This window comes from Wyeomyia smithii, chromosome 1, assembly GCF_029784165.1.
Source record: "Wyeomyia smithii strain HCP4-BCI-WySm-NY-G18 chromosome 1, ASM2978416v1, whole genome shotgun sequence".
In the NCBI taxonomy this organism is placed as follows: Eukaryota; Metazoa; Arthropoda; class Insecta; order Diptera; family Culicidae; genus Wyeomyia; species Wyeomyia smithii.
In genome coordinates, this window is record NC_073694.1 from 205023688 (window position 1) to 205039453 (window position 15766).

Genomic DNA, 15766 nt, shown 5'->3' on the forward strand with positions numbered 1-15766 from the left:
TGCATTCCTAAATTCGGATGAATATGGCATCAACATTACCTCATGGGAGTGAAGCATTCACTCACGAAGAAAGCAAATATATTTGTTTATCGAATAACAAATACTTAACTGCCAAATAACGTCACGAAATATAAAATATTACCTATTTTTTAACAACACTCTAGGCACAGTTTCAAGATCGATAACTTACAAGGTAGTTTTCATAGTAACCAAATCAAAACATTCAAGCTTTTTAATTAGTTATGAAAAGTTTATGAATTCTAGAATACTAACAACAGATAAATATATTTTATAATAGTATACATTCCAACAACTAAGGTGTTTTAAATAGTAATATCAGAAAACTGTGTTTTACGTAGCCAATGCAGTTTTTTCACCCGTGTCTACGCTTTCCCTAGCACAGACGATAGAAATGTGTACCCATTGAACTGAGGGTAAATGTTTCATAAATCGTATTCCATTTCAACGTAAGATTTTGAAAACATCAAAGTATAATGGCTGATACTGTTGCTCCTGCTGCTCCGGCTGCTGCCTCACCGGCTAAGGCACCTAAGAAGGCAAAGGCACCCAAGGGAGACGCCAAGAAACCCAAGAAGCCATCGACTCACCCTCCAGTTAACGACATGGTTTTGGCCGCTATCAAGACCCTCAAGGAACGTAACGGATCCTCGCTGCAGGCCATCAAGAAGTACATCGCCGCCAATTACAAATGCGATGTTGCCAAGTTGGCTCCGTTCCTAAAGAAGGCCCTGAAATCAGGCGTCGAGAAGGGAAAGCTTGTCCAAACTAAGGGAACTGGTGCTTCCGGTTCATTCAAGGTTAAGGCCGATGCAAAGAAACCAGCTGGTGAGAAGAAGGCCAAAAAACCCAAAAAGGAAACCAAAGCCAAGAAACCCGCTGGCGAGAAGAAGGTAGCCAAAAAACCAAAGGCCACCACCGCCAAAAAAACTGGTGAGAAAAAGGCTAAGGCAGCTCCTGCTAAAGCTGCAAAGAAGGCTGCTGGAGTGAAAAAGGCCGCTGCTCCCAAACAGAAAGCCACAAAGCCATCAAAAACCGCAGTCAAGAAGCCGAAAACACCGAAGCCAAAGAAGGCTGCTGCTCCGGCCAAAAAAGCTGCCCCGAAAAAGGCCGCTGCCAAGAAGTAAACATCGAATTGAATTACCAGAGTTTAAAACAATCAGTCCTTTTTAGGACTACCATGAATGTACATGAAGAAGTTAGTTTGATTTTACTGCATCATACAGACAGCTTTACTGTCAAGTTATTTACTAAAGTTGGGGATCAACAGAGATTTTTTAACCCAAAACAATATCTCTGGATTCTCCTATCCCTCTCAAATCTAATCAAAGCTGGCGATACTCCTTCAATAGTCCAAAAACATTTCCATCAACTGATTTCCGATAAATATAAAAATTACCAACACATTTTCACAGATGGCTTAGTTAAAGAAGAAAAAGTCGGCTATGGCATATTCTCCAAATCACCAAACCTCAACTTAAATGCTTCCCTCCCACCAATCTGTTCTATCTACAGCGCGGAGGCCTTTGCACTTTTGAAAACATGTAACATTGTACCGGACTCTCCGAAACTTACAGTTATCTTCAGTGATTCAGCCAGTTGTCTCACTGCTATGCGATCTAATGTGAATAAACACCCTTGGCTAATTGAAACTGAACTCAAAGCTCTGCAAAAAAATATCAATTTCTGCTGGATCCCCGGTCACTCTGGGATAACTGGTAACGAAGAGGCAGATAAACTTGCTGGTTTTGGTCGCGATAAAGAAAGTGAGGTTACACCCATTCCACCCTCTGACGCCATCAGATGGGCAAACACTATAACCCGTAACAGCTGGGACATTGAGTGGTTCCGAAACAGAACATGTATCCTCCGAAAAGTAAAAAACTCCACCACCCGTTGGCCAGACAACAAAAATCCTAGAACTCGTCGAATATTATCCAGAATCCGTATCGGGCATACCCGCCTTACTCATAGCTTTTTAATAGATAAATCTGATCCACCAACCTGCATAACATGCGGACTTCCCCTAAATATTAGTCACATTTTGTTGGATTGTAGAGCTTTCCATACCGAACGCATATCGAACAATTTCAGTAATAGTTTGGAGGAAGTTGTCTCACCACCTTACGAGAAACAACTAATAAATTTCCTAAAAGAATCTAATCTGTACGACAAAATTTAATACAAAGTTACAATAACCATAGGGACGAATGACCGTCACGGTTAAAATCCCTATAAAAAAAAAAAAAAAAAAAAAAAAAAAAAGTGTTCGACATTAGTTTGAATCGTTCGTTCGTTCGTTTAATACAAAGCAAAAAATGACTGGTCGAGGCAAAGGAGGAAAAGGACTCGGAAAGGGAGGCGCCAAGCGTCATCGCAAGGTCCTTCGTGATAACATCCAGGGTATTACTAAGCCCGCCATCCGTCGTCTGGCGCGTCGTGGAGGAGTAAAACGTATCTCTGGCCTGATCTACGAAGAAACCCGAGGTGTACTGAAGGTTTTCCTGGAAAACGTTATCCGTGACGCAGTCACTTATACTGAACACGCTAAGCGCAAGACCGTCACTGCCATGGATGTCGTGTATGCACTGAAAAGACAGGGACGCACGCTGTATGGATTTGGAGGTTAAATAATTCGAACTACTAACAACAAAAGGCCTTTTTCAAGGCCAAAAAATTATAAATGAAGGTCTACTTGAAATAAATCATATTTTCTTTTCGTGGAAAAGCCTTTCATAATATGTTTTATAATGATTGTGTTATGTTGCTTCATATATACATTACCGTGCGGGATGTTTGTATTTTAGGCCACCTAGATATTAACAGCAGGAAGATAGAAATTTGGAAAAAAATTTAGAAGAATTAGAGTATGTGGAAAAGGATTTATTTAGGCGCAAAAGACAAATGCGGATCATCTGGTTTAATATCTAACCAAATGCTTTTCTTAGCTGGGATTTCAGACAAGCCTTCATTGTTATGTAGTTTAATGGCTGCTAGCTCAGGCTGGTCTCTAAAAAATCTCTTGCTTCAACAAAAGTATTTCCAAGTCTCATTTTTTTCCTTTAAAGATATCTTTTCATCACTACTGAAGAAGCTGTACTGAAGAAAATTATTCAATGTGTCAGGGAATGTAGTGGTAAATTAGAATTTAATTATGAACAAATTTCACTTTCATGAAACATAAGGTTAATTGATTAGGCAGCAATCGTGGACCTACCAATTTGTAAGGCATTCATAAATTTCCTAGTGTTAGGTACTCTAGAATACATATTATACGATTTCTGAGATGGAATTCTTACAAAGCATTAACTTTCTCCCAGCGGAATCCAGAGATATTATTTTGGGTTAAATAATCTCTTTTGAATCCAAATCGCAGTAAATAATTTGTCAGTAAAACTTACTGCATGATGCAGTAAAATCAAATTAACTTCTTCATGTACACTTTTGGTAGTCCTAAAAAGGACTGATTGTTTTGAATTCTGGTAATTCAATTCGGTGTTTATTTCTTGGCAGCGGCCTTTTTCGGGGCAGCTTTTTTGGCCGGAGCAGCAGCCTTCTTTGGCTTCGGTGTTTTCGGCTTCTTGACTGCGGTTTTCGATGGCTTTGTGGCTTTCTGTTTGGGAGCAGCGGCCTTTTTCACTCCAGCAGCTTTCTTGGCAGCTTTAGCAGGAGCTGCCTTAGCTTTTTTCTCACCAGTTTTTTTGGCGGCGGCAGCCTTTGGTTTTTTGGCTACCTTCTTCTTCTCTCCAGCGGGTTTCTTGGCTTTGGTTTCCTTCTTGGGTATTTTGGCCTTCTTCTCACCAGCTGGTTTCTTTGCATCGGCTTTAACCTTGAATGAACCGGAAGCACCAGTTCCCTTAGTTTGGACAAGCTTTCCCTTCTCGACGCCTGATTTCAGGGCTTTCTTTAGGAACGGAGCCAACTTGGCAACATCGCATTTGTAATTGGCGGCGATGTACTTCTTGATGGCCTGCAGCGAGGATCCGTTACGTTCCTTGAGGGTCTTGATAGCGGCCAAAACCATGTCGTTAACTGGAGGGTGAGTCGATGGCTTCTTGGGTTTCTTGGCGTCTCCCTTGGGTGCCTTTGCCTTCTTAGGTGCCTTAGCCGGTGAGGCAGCAGCCGGAGCAGCAGGAGCAACAGTATCAGCCATTATACTTTGATGTTTTCAAAATCTTACGTTGAAATGGAATACGAATTATGGAACATTTACCTTCAGTTGAATAGGTATACATTTCTATCGTTCGTGCTAGGGAAAGCGTAGACACGGGTAGAAAAACTGCAATGGCTACCAAGAACACATTTTTCTGATATAGCTGTTTAAAATACCTCCTTCATTCAAAAGTGTGCGATTATAAAATATATTTACGATCTCTAAGTGTTCTAGCATTCATACAGTTTCCAAACTGAAGAGATAAATTGAATGTTTTGTTTAGATTACCATTAAAATTTGCTTGTAAGTTACTGGTCTCGAAACTGTTACTAGAGTGTTGTTAAAAATAGTTAATTTTTTGTACTTTATCAAATAGTTTCTTAATTAAGTACTTGTTATTCGATAAACAAATATGTTTCCTTCCTATATGAGTTAATACATTACTTCAATTATGTTGTGCTCAGGCTATATCAATCCGAACATAGGATCGTCAATGGTAGTACACCTATGTCTCGCTATATAAATGGTTTTATGAATGTTCCATGAGAAAAAATGTTTTGATTTTGATATCGAATAAAATAGAACATAAATTAAATTCATAGTAAAGTACGCTCCTATTACTTTCCTATAAGTAGTTTTTAAGAAAGTTGTTCATCCGGGATATTAGTCATCGATTCAAAGGAATGATAGAATAGTTGAAGAATTCCCGACTTGATGAATTAATTTATTTTTAATCTGGCTTCTATAATGTAATTATATGATAATACTATGGAAAAGCAACGAAAAATAGCAAACTGAAAAAAATATTGCGGTACTGTAACAAGTTTGTATTTAATAACAACAACAAAATTTACCAAAATATCTGAGTACACTAATCGATTCGTTAGGTTACACTTCTTCTTTGTTTAAAATATCAAAATCGTCGTACGGTATATTTTTGAGTAAGGCCCTTTTGAAAGTACTACAGTAACTAAAGTGAAACAAAACGACGAAATACACATTGCGTAAAGCATAGTTTTCAACCATGATCTCGTGGAATAACTTCCAAAACGTTTTTTACACATCCCATGTATTATGTCTCAATAATCATAATTGGATTTATTTGAAAACCCCACATAGTGGTCTGAACTTATTTCTTTGTACTTTATCAAAGTTATAAAAAGATGTGCCTTATTAACATTATCTTATTAACAATAGTAAAAATCGGTTTGTAACTCGTACAACTTACTTATAAAATGTACATAATAAACCGAAATAGGTTTAATGAGAATGAGAAGCCCTGACGTCCATCGTTTTCTTCGAAATAAAGGTGATTTTAACGCTAATTTGCAAACACGATTTTCTCGAAACTATGATTATTGAGTTTCACAGGTGCTACACCAAATCAAAGACATGTCAAAACATTGACACATACTTGGGTAATCAAAAGTTTAAAATATTTATTTTACCTAACTTAAAAGCCTTTTTTATTTTTTCGATACACGTAGAAAGGGAACAAGGGTGGAACAGAGACGCTGATAATTATTAGTTAGTTTTTAGTTTTATTTTCAAGTAAAATATGCAATGCCTAAATGTGAAGTATGTACATATTAAAATATGTTTAAAGTCAGCCATCGAAGAGGATAAATCTGTGTAACTGGACAGGGCGAACTGGGAGCAGAATAATAGTGCCTTTGGTAACTTCATTCAATAAAATAGTGAGCAAAAAGTGAATTTCACACTGAAATGGTTGTAATTGATTTAGAATTTTCACCTTTTCAGTATTCAACGAATTGATGTCCACACACGACTATGCTAAATAAAACCTCGATTTTTTTTGCTTCTTTTCAATCAGGCAAAACAGGAGAGTACAGTCGATTCAAGACAAGGAAATCAAACTAGGAACGTGATTTCACGCACAACACTGATTAAAGACGCGAATGGTTTTTAGAATAAGGCTTTACGTTGACAGCTCTTGGCCAGTTTGTTCGTTTTTATTCTGCACTGATCATTCCAATGCGAGATTCGAGAACATTGGGTGACATGGAACTCTCAAGATGAAAAAATCAATGGAAAAGCTTAACGAGCTGAACTGTCCAAATATTCGGTAAATGAAAAGCACTCTTTCCAATGTATGTTTAAATTTACAAAAAGTTATTTTTGCTCATTTGAAGCTTAGTAACCTTTAGTAACCATTTTGTTGTAAGTAGTGACTTTAGTGGTTAGGCTCTAAATAGTGACAAAATCACTAAAAGTCATTATGCTCGAAAACGAATTAAACTCAACATGTATAATTTTGTTCGTCCTGATAAGGACGGTTTTTGCTCGTTAGATGGTGACAATTGTTTAGGCTTTCTTTTCAGTCTTCTTGGGCAGCAAAACGGCTTGAATGTTTGGCAGGACACCTCCCTGGGCAATGGTGACACCGGACAGAAGTTTGTTCAACTCCTCGTCGTTGCGGATGGCCAATTGCAGATGACGGGGAATGATTCGGGTCTTCTTGTTGTCACGGGCAGCATTTCCTGCCAATTCCAACACTTCAGCAGCCAAATATTCCATCACGGCTGCCAGATATACGGGAGCACCAGCACCGACACGTTCGGCATAGTTTCCCTTGCGCAGTAGACGGTGAATACGGCCTACCGGGAACTGGAGACCAGCACGAGATGAACGGGACTTTGCCTTTCCCTTGACTTTGCCTCCTTTACCACGTCCAGACATGTTGTAGCAAAGTTTTACTTTATGTTGCCAAATGCACGGATCAGCCCTCCTTATATACAGATGCAGCTGGCTGTTATTGCCAGGAGGGTTGGGCCACGTAGGTAACGGAATAGCAGAATTTAAAAAAAGGGACGAGCTTCGAATCCGTTTTGTGCGAGTATAAAAGGCGACTCACTGGGGTAAACAACATCATTTCCTGTGAGGTAAAGGAAGCTAAAGTACCGTCAAAATGCCACCGAAGGCTAGTGGAAAGGCCGCCAAGAAGTCGGGCAAGGCTCAGAAGAACATCACGAAGGGCGACAAGAAAAAGAAGAAGCCACGTCGCAAGGAGAGCTACGCCATCTACATCTACAAGGTCTTGAAGCAAGTCCACCCGGACACCGGAATCTCCTCCAAAGCCATGAGCATCATGAACAGCTTTGTGAACGATATTTTCGAACGCATTGCTGCTGAAGCTTCTCGTCTGGCTCACTACAACAAACGTTCTACGATCACCTCTCGCGAGGTTCAGACCTCTGTCCGTCTGTTGCTGCCAGGAGAATTGGCCAAACACGCCGTCTCTGAAGGAACTAAGGCTGTCACCAAGTACACCAGCTCCAAGTAAATGTTTCGGACCATACATTGATGAATCGTACACACCAATCGGCCCTTTTAAGGGCCAACAAATGATACTCGAAGAAGAATTTGAGTTTTTATTTAAATTTATCATTATCATTCTTTAACTATTTCTCGATAGTTGGTCGCGTATTTTATATGTCGTTGGTTTCGTGCAACACTGGCACAACTTAAAATCTTGTATTTTTGAGTTTTTAATAGCAAACGATGCCAAATATTGTTAAGTTTCATCTCACGAAACCCCGTTTCAAAATTCCCAAAAAATCCAAAGATATGAGTAGAAGTGTCTTTGCTGCATAAATCGGAATTTCTCTATAAAGTTTGTAAAAATAAGGTTTTAACTTGTACAAAGTGCTCATAGACCTCAAAGTGTTAGATAAGGATTGGAAATCTTAAACTTTAAAATTTCTTAAAAATGTAAAATTAATTTTTCGACGTTAATTTTGAACGCGTTTTTCTCAAAACTGCATATTTTGAGTTGTACCAGTGTTGCACGAAACCGACGATGTATTCCCGTTTAATATGGGATATTTTGGGGGGGAAATTATCACCTATGTATAAATCGTATTCAGGAATCATTATCACGTTTGAAATTATATTTGTCTTATGTCATGCTGAGCCATTTACCATAATTTGTTTGTGGGTACTAGCTAGTTTTGCTGTCCCAGCTTCTCTTCGGTGGAAATTGAACCAAGCATTTTTTAAATAAAGAAATTCAAACTAATTTTTGTTTAAGGCAATGTAAAATTAGGTTCAATTAATTGGAAAGTATTCAAATTGACTGTCAATCAGGATTAGGATGTTTATTGATTTTTGAAACTAAAGTCTGTTTCCTGTATAAATTGAATGTTTAAGATGCTTCAGAGCTTTGTTAAAAATTTCTAGTGTAGAAATAAGGAAAATAACTAACTTTCATTTATTCGTTTGGTGGCCCTTAAAAGGGCCGTTTGTGAGAGTATCTTTTGTCGAATCAATTTAACCTCCGAAACCGTACAGAGTGCGGCCTTGGCGTTTCAGTGCATACACGACATCCATGGCGGTGACGGTCTTTCGCTTGGCGTGTTCGGTATAAGTAACAGCGTCACGGATAACATTTTCTAGAAAAACCTTCAGCACACCTCGGGTTTCCTCGTAGATCAAACCGGAGATACGTTTCACTCCTCCACGGCGCGCCAGACGACGGATGGCGGGTTTGGTGATACCCTGAATGTTATCACGAAGAACCTTGCGATGACGCTTAGCGCCTCCCTTTCCGAGTCCTTTTCCTCCTTTGCCGCGACCAGTCATTTTCGGGTAGAGTTTGTTTTTCCTTCAACGAATATTTTAAACTGTGATAAAAACACACAGTTCGGTTGAGCTTTTATATGTTTTCGAATCAACCATTTTTACTATCTATTATGTTTTGGTTTCTTTGTATTGTAGCTTACATACAAGCAGAATAATTCTATTTCCCCTACAATACCACAGGATAGTTCTTGCTCTTTGTGTATGTGTTGTACCTACAACCAGGCAAAATATTTACAATTCCCCTACTTTACAGTAGTATGTGAGAAAGTAGCAGATGTTCGTGTTGGATTATAAGCGCTAAAAAGCCGTTTTGACTATAAAAAGAATCGGCTGCTTGCTGTGGCATCATCAGTTTGAATTTTTCCGCTTCAGAAAGCTTTCTGACTTTGTAAAACTTACTCGCTATGGCCCGTACCAAGCAGACCGCTCGTAAATCTACCGGTGGAAAGGCTCCTCGTAAGCAGTTGGCCACGAAGGCAGCTCGCAAAAGTGCACCGGCTACTGGTGGAGTGAAGAAGCCTCATCGTTATCGTCCAGGAACAGTCGCTCTTCGTGAAATCCGTCGTTACCAAAAATCGACGGAGCTCCTGATCCGTAAGCTGCCGTTCCAGCGTTTGGTTCGTGAAATTGCTCAGGATTTCAAAACCGACTTGCGTTTCCAGAGCTCTGCCGTTATGGCTCTGCAGGAGGCTAGCGAAGCTTACCTTGTCGGTCTGTTCGAAGATACCAATCTGTGCGCCATCCACGCCAAGCGTGTGACCATTATGCCTAAGGACATTCAGCTGGCTCGTCGTATCCGTGGAGAGCGTGCTTAAGTTGGCTATCGGCTTTCGTCTGACCTCATATTACTCAACAAACGGCCCTTATCAGGGCCACCAACAATGTGATTGAAGATCTGATAGTTTTCTATAACTTGCATTCACTGTTTTATTCCTTTGTGGGTCTATGTCGTCGGTTTCGTGCAACACTGGCACAATAAAAAAGATTCATTTTTGAGTTTTTGATAGCAAACGATGCCTCTTACTATTTAGTTTTATCCCACGAAAAAATTAAAAAAAAATCCAGAGTTAAAAGCAGAAATGCGTGCCTTTGCAGTAAAAATAAGACTTTAACTTGTACAACGTTCCCATAACGTGCGCATAAGGATGGGACAAAAAATAAATGTCAGCTTTCTGGTGTTTTTTTATGTATCCTACAGCTGCATTACATATAACTTTCAATGAAATTGTAACCAAAATCACGATCCTTATTGTAAAATTCGATCATTACAAATCAAGCGAAGAAACTGAAAACGCACAACAAGCAAGAACGCACCACATAGGCACCGATCGTCTCTATCAAACAAGCATACCGATACCTCCATCGACACAAAATTAATACTCCAATGTAGTATTTCTTTCCGGCTCACTAATTGTATACAAATCACATCAGCTTATGCCCCAAATAACCCAACAAGAATTCCATCCATAAATTCCATCAGTTTATCAATAAAACACATTTTTCAGTACAGTTCGAGTTAAATTAGTACTGCGATCCTAGCTCTGCAGACAAGGCAAAAGAGAAGAATCATCCTTAGGTCCATGCGATTCCTTTTCTGCACTTTTGTCCCGAAGGTCAAAACCAGGCTTGAATAAATAAATTTTCAGATCGATCGGTGGAATCGATAGTTTGACTGTGTCTTTGTTTTTTATACTGGGGTACATTCTGTAAAATTGGAAATGAAGCTGGCAATTGTTCTATCAGATTTTAAACGGTAATAGCAGAGTAACCATTGATAACAGTAACTAATATCGTCAGCTGAACTCAATACTGGCACAACTCAAAATTCATAGTTTCGAGAAAAACGTGTTTGAAAATTTGCGTTCAACATTACGTTTTTCGTTTCCGAGAAAAATTCAAATGTTAAGACATTCGATTTTTATTGAACCTGCTACACGAGTTGTTGGTCTCGAGGTACGATGCTGGCCTAACAAGCCAGTCGTCGTAGGTTCGAGTCTCGGCTCGGGAGAGACTGTGAGTGTCAATAGGATCGTAGCGCTAGCCCCGCAATTGTCCTGTACACTAAACAGTTGGCTGCGAATCGGAATGTAGCACCAAGGCTTTGCTTTTTTACACGAGTTGTAACCACACTTTTTCGTCTTTTATGAGACATTTTAGATTTGTGCCATAAAGGCACATCTATTTATAACTCTGGAGTATTTGTGAAATTTGAAACGAATCTTTATGAGATGAAACTTTGTAGTATTTAGCATCGTTTGCCAATGAAAACTACAAAATTTTGAGTCGTGCCAGTATTGAAATCAACTGACGATATGTTGTTGGATAGGTAAAATGCTGGACAATTTTGTGATACCCTATTTACCATTATTTTTTAATTTATCAGCTGTAGAAATAATAAAAAGTTTCAAGGACAGATTTACGCGAACAATGAAACAACCACATGCGAGCATACCTAGCACAGACGACATGAATAGACACCAACCATTTACTGTGATACTCTCTATATTAATATCAAAAATAAAAGAAAGTTGAAGAGGTTGTTTATAACACGACCGCAGAGTTACGTAGAATACGACAGCCTGTCAGCCTTTGCCCACTGCTTTCGCTGCTACTGTCTGCCGCTGCTGCCCGCTACTAGTAAACCGAGCTAGCTTGAGGAGAAGCAGTTTCTCATATAGCCCAACGAGATTGATTGATTGATTGATTGATTTTTATTATAGAGCCTTTAACCTGAGGGGTCATCCAGCTCTTAAAGGATAAAGTATAATATTAAATTTTACATTTTATATCATTTTCTTGATGTTTGCTAATTGCACAAATTTGAGTAATTTGTTTTCCCTGTCTTCCTCATAACATAAAATTTCGCAGGTATTTAATTCTAGGTCTACTTCTCTTCTAATATTTTCAAATTCTTGGCACTCAGCGAGGATGTGTTCCACCGACAATTGTACACCGCAATACTGACACATGTTTTGTTCCTGCTCGTCTATCAGCCATCCATGAGTTAGGCGGGTATGTCCAATCCTCAATCGGGTTAGTATCCTCTGCTCCTCTCTGTTCTTTCTGTCCTTCCAGGCTGCCGTTGATGGTTTAATCCTTCTCAGTTTCACTTCCCGGGATTGGTACCATTCCGCTTCCCATACTTCTTCCAAAACTGTCCTACACCACCGAATTCTGTCCACTGCTGGAATCGTTCGATCGACTATTTCGCTTTTCCTTCCTTGATTGGCCATCGCATCTGCTTCGGTGTTACCTGGGATGTTGGTGTGTCCTGGTATCCAGCACAACACTGCACTAGTCCTTTCCATCTCTATTTGAGCCGCTCTGATCCAGGGATGATTGGTACCGTTCCCTTGAATTGCCGAAACACAGCTAGCCGAATCAGTAAAGATGACTGTTCTGTCTCCGTTATTTATTGCCTTTAAAGCCAGAACAATTGCCTTTGCCTCCGCCGAGAAGATAGAGCAGCCATCAGGAATACGTTCGCATCGGTTGTTGATTCCATCGATTATGGCGAAGCCCGCTCGATCGTCTTCATCTAGGGAGCCGTCCGTGAAAACGTGGGTGAAATTCTTATATGTTTCACGTTCCAAGGTTGTGAAAAGTACTCTCGCTTTACTTGGTGCTTCTCCGACTTTGAATTGCTTTTTGATAGACCAGTCTACTACTGGTATCTTGGTGTTCCAGTTCCTTCTGATTGGTACCGGAAAAGGTACTACCGGTGATAATTCCGTACCTGTAAGATCCATAAACCAGTTTTCAGCCCGTTTGGTAATTGGCCATTTATAGTTGTAGTTGGATAGCGCCTTTTTCTCTTCTAGTTTAGATGATTTGGCAATGAGTTTCTGGCACGCTAACAATTCGAAAGGGAGCTCTCCGGATTCAGCACACAAGGCAAGCACTGGACTGGTCCTGAAGGCTCCAGAGGTTATCCGTAGGATATCGTTGTAGATTGGTTCCAACAGCTTTCGCACTTTTTTCTCATCTCTGCTAACAATTCCCCATCCATGAAAAATTACCGGGAGAATGGTAGCCTTGGCAATGTTCATCAGTGTCTTCCTTGTTCCACCAGGAATTCTCTGCCCCAGAGTTCGCAGAAGTTGTATTCGATTTTTGCATCTCTTCTTGATGTTCTTGGCGTGTTCATCGAATTTGAACCTGCTGTTAAGTGTTACCCCTAGTATCTTAATGCTTTTCACCTCTGGGATGCTATTTCCGTCCAAACGAATTTTTCTGAGTTTTTTATGCTTCCTTTTCCGACAAATGTGCAAGTGATGAGATTTCTCCGGAGCAATAGAGAAACCCATCTCAGTCGCCCAAATAGATACGTGTTTTACAGCTTTTTGGAGCACTCTTCTAACAGCCTTGGCATTTAATCCGGATACGAGTATAAGTATGTCATCGGCGTAGACAAATATTTTTGCAGCTTTTGGAATTCTGTTGAAGATCGAGTTCATACCGATGACAAATAGAGTCACTGCCAGTATCGAACCTTGTGGGACGCCATTGGTTTGTTCCATTTGTTCCGATAAGGCTCCGCCGATTGTCACTCGAAAGTGTCTCTGCTCGAGAAAGTTACGCACATAGTTCAGCATGCGCCCGGACAGGCCCCATTGTTCAAGTTGTCTGATAATTGCTTTGTTGGAAATTTTATCGTATGCTTTGCTGATGTCGAGAGCAACTAAATCACTGTGTTTTTGTTTAGCCCATGCATCGTCGATACCCCCTTCGAGGTCAGCCAGGTAGAGATCCAGACCTCTGCCCCGCCGAAATGCGTATTGGCGGGGATCCAATAGTTGCCGTGCTTCAATAGTTTCGATCAACCTTCTATTAATGATTCTTTCCATGGTTTTTCCGGCACAGCTTAGCAGAGTAATAGGACGTTGGTTACCAACCACCTTGGGGTCCTTTCCTGGTTTCGGTAACGGGATCACAATTCCTTCCTTCCATTCTTTAGGGATGCATCCGGTCTGCCATATGCGGTTGATTAGTTCGAGGAAAACGGTTTTCGTCTTGAGTGGTAGGTGTTTCAACATAGGGTATCCGAGTAGGTCCAGTCCAACGGAGTTTCCATTACCTTGATCGATCGACCAAAGCAATTCACCCAAGGAAATGTCACAATTATATTGGTACTCGATGTCGACTGGTTCTGCCGGGGATAGCTCATCCAAGTCCGAGGGTTGGTATACTTGTTGAAAATGCTTTGCAATTGTGTCAGCAACTACTTTAGGATCCTCCAATACCACTCCGTTCACGAGAAGAGTCGGAGTAGAGCCCGAAGATTTTTCGCTCAGTTTACGGACATTTCGCCAGATTAGGTTGATTGGTGTACTAGGATTGAACGATTGGACAAACTCCTCCCACGAATTGCGCTTTGCCTCCTGTATAGTTTTCCTGGAGGCATTTCGGGCCGACTGGAACGCCTTTATTGCTTCACTTTTTCCCGGATGGTCGTCTGTTAATTTTTTCATTTTCCTTAGCAGTTTTCTTCGTAGTTTAATTGCCTTCTTCACTTCGGGATTCCACCAGCTGACTGATTTTTTTCCCACCCTAGCACTTGTCCGCGGAATACAATCGATTGCACTAGATCTAACCACTTCCGTAAATTTGTCTATGTCGGAGATTTCATTGGTTTTTTGGTTCACACTTTCTTCGAATTTTTCCCAGTCCGCGAGATCGAAGTGCCACTGTCTTCTTTTTGTTTGGAGCGGTGCTCTCTCACCCACTAGTGAAATTTCGATAGGAAAATGATCACTACACCTACAATCTTCATTCACAGACCATTCCAGTTTGTACGCCAGTTCTGTCGCAACGATTGTTAGGTCTATCGCGGATGTGACCCCGGTAGTAGGATTGAGTCTAGTTCCTTCTCCAGAGTTCAGCACTACTAGGTTGTTTTCAACGGCAAAAGATAAAACTGCTTTTCCCTTAGAATCCGATTTATAAGATCCCCAAGCATCGTGATGAGCATTGAGGTCTCCCATTAGAATCACTGGATATTCACTTGTGTTGAAAATGGTAAAAAGAGTGTTGTTCAGTTCTTCGATAGTAGTATTAGGGGGGAGGTAAAGGGATACCAAGGTGGCTAAGCATGGTGATCGAATTGTGGCCGCCACGGCCGGTATGGATGAATCAAGAATCAATTGTTCAGGAGCATATTCTGTCCGCACAGCTAGAGAAACACCACGGAATGCACTATTGATAGGATCTATACGGTTGAACCAAGTATACCGTTTCTTTAGGAAATTTCCCATGAAAGAACTGTTCTTATTTCGAGTTTCTTGTAGCGCAATGGCAATGGGTGGATTTTGGTGCACTAACATAAGTAATTCATCATAGTTGCCTTGTAGACCGTTAATGTTCCATTGTAGGGCGAGTAGGCGGTTAGTTGTTTTGTTAATTTCACTTTCATTGGGAGTATTGGAGAGTTGTGAGTCAGTCATTGAATGTTCTAATCCGTTGTTGTTTACCTTTTGTTGGTCCATTACTAATGGTGACGGAAATTGTCATGCCAAGATCCGCCAATTGCTCCCTCAAAGATTTCGCTAGGGTTGTAGCTATCTTCTGACATGAAACTAGTGCGTTCGTTGATTGCTGTTGCCTGTTGCGTATTGCCGATTGTTGCTGCTGCATTGTTGGTGTGTTGTTTGGAGATGGATCCAGTTGAAGGTAGTAGCTGTGCTGTTGATAGTCCTTTTTTCGAGGGTTGTTGTCCGTTGTCGATGGTAAGCTGTCGTTTGTGTTTTTTCTGATTACGCCGACGGTTGATAACTAAATGGTCCTCTTCTTCGTCACTTTTCTTGTTACCTTTTTCTCGTCCCTGTGATTTTACTTTAATTTTGCACTGATTCTCAACATCAATTTCATTTTCGCTAACCGATTCGTGATGCATCAGTGAGTTGAGTTTCTTCGTGAGCGTTTCCAGTTGTTGTTTGAGATATTCGATTTCACGATTCTTCTGCTGCATCATTTTGCCCAGTTCGATATCAGATT

At 40.4% G+C, this 15766-nt stretch overlaps 6 protein-coding genes across 6 annotated transcripts; 3 read left to right on the forward strand and 3 right to left on the reverse strand.

Moving 5' to 3' along the window:
• The first annotated feature begins 465 nt into the window (after positions 1–465).
• LOC129719133 (histone H1-like) lies at positions 466–1271 on the forward strand. Its single transcript, XM_055670565.1, has one exon. The coding sequence runs from the start codon at positions 495–497 to the stop codon at positions 1143–1145; it is 651 nt and encodes a 216-aa protein (XP_055526540.1). The 5' UTR covers positions 466–494; the 3' UTR covers positions 1146–1271.
• Positions 1272–2310: 1039 nt separating this feature from the next.
• Positions 2311–2917, forward strand: LOC129719158 (histone H4). Its single transcript, XM_055670594.1, has one exon. It carries the CDS (start codon positions 2337–2339, stop codon positions 2646–2648), a length of 312 nt encoding a protein of 103 aa, XP_055526569.1. The 5' UTR covers positions 2311–2336; the 3' UTR covers positions 2649–2917.
• Positions 2918–3502: 585 nt separating this feature from the next.
• LOC129719131 (histone H1-II-like) lies at positions 3503–4199 on the reverse strand. The gene has a single exon (XM_055670563.1). The coding sequence runs from the start codon at positions 4169–4171 to the stop codon at positions 3518–3520; it is 654 nt and encodes a 217-aa protein (XP_055526538.1). The 5' UTR covers positions 4172–4199; the 3' UTR covers positions 3503–3517.
• Positions 4200–6472: 2273 nt separating this feature from the next.
• Positions 6473–6893, reverse strand: LOC129719151 (histone H2A). Its single transcript, XM_055670587.1, has one exon. It carries the CDS (start codon positions 6869–6871, stop codon positions 6497–6499), a length of 375 nt encoding a protein of 124 aa, XP_055526562.1. The 5' UTR covers positions 6872–6893; the 3' UTR covers positions 6473–6496.
• A 186-nt stretch (positions 6894–7079) lies between these two features.
• On the forward strand, positions 7080–7513 carry LOC129719152 (histone H2B-like). The gene has a single exon (XM_055670588.1). It carries the CDS (start codon positions 7101–7103, stop codon positions 7473–7475), a length of 375 nt encoding a protein of 124 aa, XP_055526563.1. The 5' UTR covers positions 7080–7100; the 3' UTR covers positions 7476–7513.
• A 781-nt stretch (positions 7514–8294) lies between these two features.
• Positions 8295–8803, reverse strand: LOC129719160 (histone H4). The gene has a single exon (XM_055670596.1). It carries the CDS (start codon positions 8771–8773, stop codon positions 8462–8464), a length of 312 nt encoding a protein of 103 aa, XP_055526571.1. The 5' UTR covers positions 8774–8803; the 3' UTR covers positions 8295–8461.
• Positions 8804–15766: the final 6963 nt, after the last annotated feature.